Raw genomic sequence first — 10622 nt, forward strand, 5'->3', positions numbered from 1 at the left:
CTCCAACTTACGAAAGGCTGTTTTTTATTGGACTTTTGAGGTGCACCTTGCTATTATAATATAACGTTGCAAAATACATATTGATCATGAGCTGGCTTAGTTGAGATTAAGTAAATTGTTGATGGGTAAGAAAATGCAGTTCTTTCACCAAAATATTTGCAAATCAATCATCTCGTCCTCAATGACCATGGATCATAAATAAAAGACCCGGAGACCTAAAACTGCAGCTGATTAAATCAAGTGTTTCACCCCTATTTTTGTTGTGGGGGAATGAAACTAGAAAGGTGTGTATAGTTTTCCAATAAGATTGGGTAAGCTTTTGACAATTGTGCGTGTGAGTGGTGTGTTTGTGGGGGTGGGATTGTTTGTATGTGGTGTGTGTGGGGGTGTGTGTTTAATTATACATCCATGGGTATGGATACATTAGCATATCAGATGGCAAAAAAAACATGGTGCATGCACATGCACAAGTATTAGAGACACATGGTGCATGCACATGCACAAGTATTAGAGACACATGGTGCATGCACATGCACAAGTATTAGAGACACTTGGTGCATGCATAATTGAGCTAATAAATTGCAGGAAAATTAGATGCAACAAAGAGAGATACACCGATATGAAATTCCGATGAATTAATTGCTACCACATCCACAACTGCAGCACTTGAAAGAAAACAAATGGGAAACAATGTCGTTCCACTAAATGAAAAGGATGACAAGAGAAAACAAAAGCTAAAGCTAATAACAATAACTCTTAAAAGAGAAAAGAGGGATAATAAAGAAAGTGGGGAGGAAGTCACTTGTAGTTGTAGGCCAGATATATGTTCAACCAGAGGAACCTGCAACCCCAATAAAAACATTAATTCAAAGTTTGCTAAAAATGCAGGATGCAGAAAAGGTGATAAGAGCCAATGATTGCAGAGAGATAAAGACCTAGAGAGAGGAAGAGAGAGAGAGGTGAAATCCATAGCATAGTAAAGAACTCTATGATATAGTAAAGGAATACAGTAAGTATAGGATTAGGGGGAGGGGGAAGAGAGGTGAAATCTGTAACATATAATAAGGAACGTTATGATATAGTCAAGGAATGCAGTAAATAGAAAGAAACTTGATTTTTGGTTGCTATTGTGCACTGAGCATAAAAAACAGACATACAGAAGCCACCCAACAAGAATAGAGAGAGAGAGAGAGAGAGAGAGAGAGAGAGAGAGAGAACTTGACATTTAGTTGCTATTATGTACTGAGCATAAAAAACAGAAAGATACAGAAACCAGAAGCCACCCAACAAGAATGGAGAGAGAGAGAGAGAGAGAGAGAGAGAGAGAGAGAGAGAGAGGTGTGAAATCTACAATACAGTAAAGAAATACAATAAATAGTCGGTAGAAACTAGAAAGAAACAAAACAGAAAGATTAAGAATGTAATATGGTAAATATTTCAAGAAGTAGAAAGAAACATTGATTGTCACTTGCTGTTGGGTAGTGAAGATAAAACAGAAAGATACAGAAGTGACCCCACAAGAATGGAGAGAGTGAGCGATAGAGGAAAAAGAGCCCTTGAGTTTTATCTCCTACGGTACCGACTGTAACACAGATATGTTAACTGAGATTTTGAAAGAAAAAATAGAGAGAAAGAAAGAAAGAAAATCAATTTTGAATTGTTGCTAAATTTACGGCTCCAAATTATCAAGAAGCATAGCAAAAGAAAGAACAAATAATTTCGGATACGATCTATCAGATCTGGTGTCATAAATTTCTTAATTATTCAAATACACACGAAATGATTAGCTTTTTGAAAAGAAAATTTCAAAAAAATGCAGTTTCCACGAAAAAGTGAGTTTAAATTTGTCCAAAGAAATAAAAAAAGGAAATAATCCAAGAAAAGCAGTAAATCCAAAAATGTAAGGGAACAGAGATCAGTCGACAAAAGGAGGCAAGAAATCAAGGCTGGAACCTCTTTGACAATTTCACAATTGAGAGAGAGAAAGAAATATTCGGCTTTTGGGGGTTGAAATGAGCCCTTCTCTAATATGAATTGAAGGGAAAAATCTATGAAATGGAAAAAATGAAGGCTTTAGGGTTTAAAGAGAGAGACAGGATTGGGGTTTTGGGGCCGATTGATATGAGCCCCCTAACTGGCATGAAATGGATGAAAATAGGCAACAAAGTGGAAAAATTGAAGGCCTTAAGGTAGAGAGAGAGAGTCAAGAAATATATTTTTTTATTAAATAACAGCATTGATCCTCTGTAACTGAGAGTTTCCATCAAACTGGAATATTTTTTAGATAAAATACCTCGAAGACTTCAGCATATATTTTTGCAATACAAAAATTAAAAGTCTTCTCTAGGATCTTGCCGGCTTTCTACTCTGGTTTAGATATTATATTCCAGGAACTTGAATTATTTATAATTTAGTAAATCTCATCTTAATCTCACTCTATAAATCCACGCCATGATCAATATAAACTAATCTTAATTTTTTTAAATATTAGCTGCAATAGCAACCAGGAACTGATTTTGTAACAGGAAAATATTAATAAATAAGCTGAAGGCAATGCGATTTATTTATTTTTTAATTCTTTGCCGTTTTATCTGAAATAAGTGTATCTTCTTATTTTAATGTCATTTAAAAATATTTTACTTTAAAATAACACCCATTGGGAAAACCCACATTCTTTTTCTCTTCTTTTTTTCGGAAATAAAAAAAGAAAAAAAAACCCACATTCTGACTTGGCGGAGTTCTTGATTGGTACTCAAGACAAAAAGGAGAGGATCCCTTTTCAATCTCTCTTGTGATTTTTTTACGATGAAATCAAAGTGAAAAGAGGAAAGGAAATATCAGATAATTGAGCTACAATCATAGAGAGAGAATATCGCAAATGAGTTGAGATCGAAGGCGGTTGGTGAAAATGCGAATGAATTTGTGCAGTGAGAGAGAGTAAGAGAGAGAGAGAGTGAGAGCGAGAGAGAAAGGTAGGTTTAGAAGTGGTAGAGAGAGAGAGATATATAGAGAGAGAATTACAGGTAAATGACATGCGGGGTAGGAGTTGTGTAATAGGAGAGAGACCTGAAGAGACAGATATAGCGTAGGGAGAGAGAAAGAGAGCGACCCAAATCGACAGACTTGTGTGAGATAGCCCGAAAGATGGGAATATGAGAGAGAGAGACCCAAATCGGCGGACTTGAGTGAGATTGAAAGAGACCGAAAGAGAGCAGGTAGAAAGAGTGCTAAGGGGGGGGAGAAGTGCTAATAAATTCGTAAACGGCGAGAATTTTGAACTCCTCTGAAAAAATGGGATGAAGTGCAACTATGCTCACATACAGAGAAGAAATGTCCAAATATAGAAAGTTGAGAGTGAGAGAGAGTCCCATAGAACAACAAGGGAAAAACAAAAGATCATAGGAAGGGTGTGTTGTGTGTGAGAGAGAGAGAGAGTCACAGAACGACCCAAGACAAAATTATAGGGTAAGATGTTTAGAGGGAGAGCGACAGTCTAAAGAGATAGAAGAAGCCAGAACCCAAAGAGCGAGAGAGAAAGATGGTTCCATTTTCCAAAGGTGAAAGAGCACCAAATAGTATGAGTGCAAGACCGAGAGCAAAACTAGATTGAAGCCATAAAGCCATAGACATAGATTTTGGGGGATAGAATTGAGGATGTAGAGATAGTGTTAGAGAGAGAGAGAGAGAGAGAGAAGCACATACCTCACTAGGATCCGCCGCCGAACCCAGTCCCTACACCATCTCCGCCCCCCCTCTCCTCCCCCCTCCCCACCCCTCCTCCAAACTGATTCAATGGCCCCAAACCCCCACCACCACCACCCAACCCCACCGCTACAATCCCCCCTTCATACCCCCCATTATGCCCATCATAAACCGCACCCCTCAACCCTACCAATCCGTGCTGCTGCAAGTGCTGCTGCTGTGCCACTGCGGCCGCCAGCCCCGCGTTGATATACTTCGAGAGCTCGGCCCTCGCCCTCACCAGATCCCCCTGCAGCTGCTTCAGCTGTATCTGGAGCATCGATATCACGCCGACGCAGCCATACACAGGGTCTCGGAGCCTCGCCTCAGCCTCATACGCGAGGGAGTTGACAGCATCCTCCCGCTGGGCGGGGTGCAAGTCGTTGAGGAGCTTTGTGACATTTGAGGCCCCGAAGACCTTGTGGACATTGGCAAACTTCTGGGGCTGGTCCGGGGGAAAGTACGGAGCAAAGACGCACTCCGGGGTGCACTTGCGGCGCAGGAACTTGCACGCGGCGCACGGCGAGTTGCATGGGACGGAGGAGGAGGACGAGGACGAGGACGGCGCTGCGGCCATCATGGCGGTGGCCGTGTCGTCGCGGCGGCGGCGCTGGGGCTGCGGCTGGTGATGGTGGTGCTGGATATCAAACATCGCAATAAACAAGTTAAGCCTTGGGGTTAGTGGGGAAGATCCAAGTTTAGAAAACTAGACAGGCTTTTAGAGAGAGAACTGTAAGAGAGAATGCTTGTTCTCTTATAATATTAGAGACTTGTAGAGAGAGATGCTACTGGATATGGCCTTTTAATCCAGAAGGGAGTGCACTTATTCTCTTATATTAGAGATATGTCTCTTACAAAGATTCGAGGGTTTCAATTGGAGAAATAGAGAGAGAATACTGGTAGAGGAGATGGTCCTAGAATAGAGAGGAGAGATCCATGGGGGAGAGAGAGAGAAGGCTTTTAGAGAAGATGGTGCTGGACTAGAGAGGGTTTAAAGAGAGATCCACTGGTAGTGTAGAGAGAGAGAGAGTGCGAGAAGGATATGGGAGAATCGGTTATATAGGAGTGCGCTCTATGTCGTGAGGGTTGTTACTGGTAGAGAGAGTGGTAGAGGACGGGCTTGTGGAGAGAAGCTACTAGAAAGCAGGCGGTTAAACAGGAGACCACCCTATGTCACACACACATATGTGTGCGGGTTATATAACGATGAGAGAAAAAGACGCTACCGGTAGAGAGAAATACACTTACTGGGTTAGAGAGAGAGAGAGAAGTCCTAATGGGTACAGGACGTAACCCGTTACTAGGAGAGAGAGACACTGAGAAGACCAGTTTAAGCGCAAAGAGAGAGAAAAAGGAGGGAGACGCCCGTGAGAGAGACAGTACGATACTACGGGAACACCAGCCGATTTCTAGAGAGAGAAATGACCGGCAGTAGGAAAGGAAAACTATGGTGGCTTTGCAGGGAGAGAAAGAAATACTGTAACAAGAGGAATAAGCGAGAGGAGAGCTGCACTGGAAGAGCAGCCGTTTTATAGGGCTGCAGCCTTCTACTTTTGGAGAATTGGCTGGTCATTTCTATCCGTTAATTTTAAGAGAGAGAAAGAAGGGGAGTGAGAGAGAGAGATCCGACCTGTTTTCAGAAAGGATGCTACTGGAAATTCGGCGGCTTTGTAGGAACCCCCCCTATTTTAAGAGGAGTAGGGGCGCGTAGGTCGATTTTAGAGAGAGAAAGAGAGAGAGAGAGAGAGAGCTCGCAGATGAAAAGGCTTGGAGAACACCGGGTTTTATAGGGACATGTACCAATCTTAGGGAATTATGAGTGGAGTCTTAAAAGTTTTGAGCAGAGAAACCGACCATTAAAGGGAGGAGCAAACATTGAATTTAGAGAGAGAAAGAGCAAAAATCTTCGAAGAGAGATGGAGACAGAAACTAACCGTGGGAGGGAGGAGAAAACGCTAAAAAGAAACGCAACAAAATTGGGTTGGCCTAACTCATCGTTTAGCACGTACGGACGCAGAAATCTGTCTTCCCCCGAAAAACAAGAGAGAGGGAGAAACTGGAGAGAGAGAAAGAAGAATACCAGCGGTTTCAGGGGAACCCTACTAATTTTAGGGGGAGGGGAGTGTTCCTGGAACGGGCAAGGTAAATCCACGGCCGCGGCTTTGTGATAAAAAGTAAGGCGGCATTTCAAAACCTAATCCGAAAATGCAGTTCTGAATCTGATGTTGATGCTGCAAATGCTAATAATGGCCTGGAAATCTTTTGTCTGTGATTATTAAAAAGAAAAGTTTCTATAATAGGTAGCTTTGTTAAATAAAAATAAGGTTGTATACAACAAGATTATTTACTGTTGGTATAAGAGATATCAACTTGGGGATATATAAAAATAAAAAATTAAATCCTGAAAATAGTGTATTTTGTAACATGTCATCTCCACATTTCTGTTTTTAAGATTTTAATCATTTATATTCCATCGATTATTTCAGAGCTTCAAATTCACATCTAAAAGTAGAGATAGGTTTTGAGGCTACGGTAAGGATTTTTTACTCTACAAATTGTACAAATCTAAAATTTTTGTGAGCACTTCAAAATAGATGCTATAGATAATGTATTCCAAATTAAACTATTTTTAGTACTTGAAATCTATATTTTATAAATTTATAATTGTTAAAGTCAAGATTATCAATACTGAGGTTTTGCTTAAACAACTTTTGTGACACGCGACTTTTCAATATACGCTAAAGGGTGGGTTTGTATAAGGCTGAAGCTCTAAATGATCAAAATAAAGCGTACCTTCAAATAGCATCGAAATATGTTATTTTAATATTAAAAAAATTTGTGACAGTTTGATAATTTATATTTATCTCTAATTAAAAAGTTTAAAACTTTAAAAATAATGTAGGTCGATCAGATCTATGAACACTTAAAAATCTTAAAACTTGACCGTCAAAAGAATGCATTATAAAATGTGCTATTTTCAAAGCTTAAAATTTTATTTTCTATCACTAATTATAAAGTTTAAATAGGACCCAACCCTTCTATAAACTTTTTCTAATGTGAAAACAATCCTTTCTGGTGAGACGTCAGAAGCAAACTTTTAAAGTCGCAGTCATGTTCAAACCTTTTCTATTTAATTTATCTCAATTTTGTGTGCATAATTAATTAAAGAATAATCGTTAAATATTAACCGCTGTTTGCTTATAAAATTTTTCAATGGGTCAAACTCTAGGGGCCCTTAGCAAAGAGGAACTTATGAAAACCCCTCAAATTCCGTTTTCTATGTTTCGTGGGGGGACAAACTTTAGGGCTAGAGGGTTATTTTTTACTTCTGTATATTCCATAAAAAATGCTTAAACAATTAGGCTTATGCATCGAGAGAAAAATGTTCTTCAAGATATCTAAATTTAATAAAAATAATATTTTAACTGTTTGGTTTAAATTATTATTTTTGAGTTTAGAGATACAGATATTTCAAAAATTTAGAATAGTAAGAATATTAAGAAAAAGGAATTTAAATACCAAACTCAAATTTATTTACCAATTAGAACTGGGGTTAGATTTTTGGAATGAATTTATCCGGTGCTGTCAAGTAATTTTATCATTTCTACCGAACCGAATTTGTGAGAAATATTTTTGCTATGGTATGGTTTGTATAAGGTTGCAAAACCTTAAACAATCAAAGTCAGGGGCACCTCCAAATTTTATACTGTAACATAAGATGCAATTTTGGCGATTAAATTCTTAGGATGGCCCACGATTCTATTTTTATCTCTAGTTATAAAATTTTAAAGATAAAAAAATGATTGAAATCAAGCAGGGATATAAATACATGAAAATATTGAAAATGGACGGTCCAAATAATATGTTGCAAGATATATTGCTTTTGGGACTTGAGGTCTCTTTTTTACCAATATTCATACATCTTGATATCGTGATGATCAATTAGATGATTTTTTATGACAAAAAAACCTTTTTTTTTTTATGCACTTTTGAGGTGTATATTAATTCTACAAAGGTGTCAACCTTATATAAACTTTTTGCTACCCCTCTTCAAAGTCCATGTTTATTTTTTCATGGAGTGAATTAATAATCCTGAAAATTCCATTAGAATTACTAAACAAGCGTTTTGAATCTAAAAGCACACGATCAGTTTTCAGAAAAGTTCAGAAAACAAGAATCTACTGGAGATTCACAGACCATCAATACCGATTCGAGTCAGATTGCATAATCCGACGTCGGCTCTCCCATTAAGAAGAATAGGACACAAAAAGTATCATGAAAAACAAAAATTATTCACAATAAAAAACTTAAAGAGTCCGCCGTGTCCCTACAGCGACTCCAGTAGCATCACTACTATATTGCACTGCCCAACTTTGAACAAACAGGGCGATTCCCCGATTCTGGACAATACGAAACAGGGGCTGCCTGTGAGAATAATGGAACAATTAGATGGTTTTATGTTAATATTTCCATTTAAAATAACGCGGGATAGATGTTATAGACATAAGACCAAACAACTGCTCGATCTAGTTCTAAGCAAAAACCTGATTTAGTTGAAAGTCAGTTAAAAGTTTTGGCTATACCGTCCCATTTTGAGCAGTTCGACAATAAAGAAAGTTGAGAAACTCTTTGCTCATCTATATCATCTAACTATAGGTGTGGTTTCTATAAAGTTGCAACCTTAAACAATCGAATTAAGATGTACCACCAAATTTTATCATAACATATAATTTTGGCATAAAAAATTCTTAAGATTATTTGAAAATCTATTTTGATATCTAATTATAAAATTTTGACCTTCAAAAATCATTAAAATCAAGTAGAATTACAAACATATGAAAATATTGAAAATGGAATGCCAACATAATGTGTTGTAAGATATGTTATTTTTAGGACTCAAAATCTTTTTTTCTTTTCATGTTCATATATCTCGATATCATCAGGATGATCAATTAGAAGGTTTTTCAACATTAAAACGAACTTTTCCGATGGATTTTTTAATTCCATCTTTAATTCTACATTTTAAGGTTGCAACCTGTAAACATAGAATAATTCTATCTATCTTGTTTTGATTGAACTAAATCTCTAACCAACTTGATGACCTGTCCTGTCCCATCCCAATAAATTTGATCATTCACCGTTCTTTTGAATTAGAATCGCATCAAAATTTTACACCCTAATTTAGTCCTATTTCCAAAACGCGATATCCCTCATGTTCTCAATAATTCCAAAAATACCCTTGAAATCCGAATGGACGTGGGAACCGAAGGCTCATGCCACGTCAGCGTGATCCCTTACATCCTGGAAAGCCACTTCCAATCTGAAAATTTCTTTTTTTCTTATTTTTTAGAACATAAAATATTGAACTTAAAAGAATTTTTGAAAAAAAAATAAATTTAAGTATCGAAATAATTTTTATAAATAAACCGAACCATATCTTACTTAGTCAAATATTAAAAAAAAAGGAAAAAAATTTATATACATTTTAAGAGTAATTATTCTATCGAGAAATTTACATCGAATTTCAAAAAATTGATTATGAAATTCGAAATTAATTTGAAAAATAGTATTAGAAAGTCAAAAGAAATAGAAAAAGGAAATCGATCGTTAAAAGTTGAAGAGTAATAATTCAGATAATAAATTATCTTACTTGCAGAGAAAGAAACAGTATTTTGAATTTCATGAAAATTCTGTCAAATTGAATCTTACAGTAAAAGAAACGACAAAAAAAATGCAAAAATTACCTGAAAATCCAGGTCTCTTGTCTCTCTTCACCTGCAATTTCTCTCTCAACACCTCCTTTCACTCTGCAAAAGCTCGAGTTCTCGAATTCTTAGAAGAAATCGCACAATTCTTGGCTTTCATCGCAGCAAATTTACCGAGAAAATCAATATATCCAAAGATTTTGGCAATGCATATATTACCTTAAAAATCCAGCCCTTTTCTCGCACTTCAGCTGCAACTTTCTTTCTGTACACCTTTTTTTCACTTTCAAAACAGGAATTCTTTAATTCCGCCCTCTCAAAAAGAAATCCTAGGACTCTTTCGCCTTTACCGAGCACTCTTTCTGAGAAAAGATGGTAATTCTAAGGATTTGAGCCTCTTTGCCGATCTCGGTTCTTCGAATCCCTGCACATTCTCCCGATCTGTTCTGAATCTTGATTTTTTTCTCTTAATTTTCTCAGCTTTCTTCCATTTTTAAGGTCTAATGGCTCCTTTTGTTCCTCAATTACATATCTTTGCTTTCTCGTTCCTCAAATTGATATTCCAAATGAGAGGAGAGAGAGAAAACAGTGGTATGATAATCGAAATTGAGAAGCAGATAAATAATAGGATAGAGAGAGAAGGGAGAGGCTCATGAGATCTAGAGAGAGAAGATGATAGAAAATAGGGAGGTGGTCTTCGCAATTGAGGAGCAGAGGAGAGGATAGAGAGAGAAGGGAGAGACTCAAGAGAGTGAGTTCTAGAGAGGGAAAAAGAGAGAAAAATGTGAGGTGACCTTCGCAATTAGATGGAACAGATAAAGAAGACAATAGAGAGAGAAGGGAAAAGACTTACAGAGTTCTTTGGAGATAGAGAGAGAGATTTTAGAGAGAGAGAGTGAGAAGCATGAAAAGAGAATGAGGAAGCGGGAGAAAAGGGCGGAAGGCGGGTTTTATTTATACTGAATTTCTTAATTCCGATAACATTTAATCGGACTGTTAAGATTCTTCCACACACACCTAAGGTCATCTGGACCGTCCGTTTTCATCGGGGAAGTATTTGACTCAAGGTCAGCGATCCCAATCAGGTGACAAGCCACTTGCACGTGTGACATTTGATGGCTGTGACCGCATTTTTAACGATATACCCTTCATTGAAACTTCTATTTTCCACCTTAT

At 37.5% G+C, this 10622-nt stretch overlaps 1 protein-coding gene across 6 annotated transcripts; it reads right to left on the bottom strand.

Annotated features, from left to right (window-relative positions):
- Positions 1–616: 616 nt before the first annotated feature.
- On the bottom strand, positions 617–10375 carry LOC18448607 (LOB domain-containing protein 25). Of its 6 annotated transcripts, XM_088869301.1 has the most exons (5): positions 9666–10372; positions 9486–9548; positions 5822–6007; positions 3703–4378; positions 617–841 (listed from the first exon to the last, which is right to left on the bottom strand). In XM_088869301.1, exon 4 carries the CDS (start codon positions 4319–4321, stop codon positions 3707–3709), a length of 615 nt encoding a protein of 204 aa, XP_088725427.1. In that variant the 5' UTR covers positions 4322–4378; positions 5822–6007; positions 9486–9548; positions 9666–10372; the 3' UTR covers positions 617–841; positions 3703–3706. The 6 variants fall into 6 exon arrangements, 5 of the variants coding, with proteins under 5 accessions (XP_088725427.1, XP_088725429.1, XP_088725430.1 ...); XM_088869303.1 differs by lacking the exon at positions 5822–6007 and having other exon boundaries at positions 9666–10375; XM_088869304.1 differs by lacking the exons at positions 9486–9548; positions 9666–10372 and having other exon boundaries at positions 5372–5827.
- Between the last annotated feature and the right edge of the window lie 247 nt (positions 10376–10622).

This window comes from Amborella trichopoda, chromosome 6 (assembly GCF_054954075.1).
Source record: "Amborella trichopoda isolate Santa Cruz 75 chromosome 6, AtrichopodaSantaCruz75HAP2 v2.0, whole genome shotgun sequence".
NCBI classification, from domain to species: domain Eukaryota; kingdom Viridiplantae; phylum Streptophyta; class Magnoliopsida; order Amborellales; family Amborellaceae; genus Amborella; species Amborella trichopoda.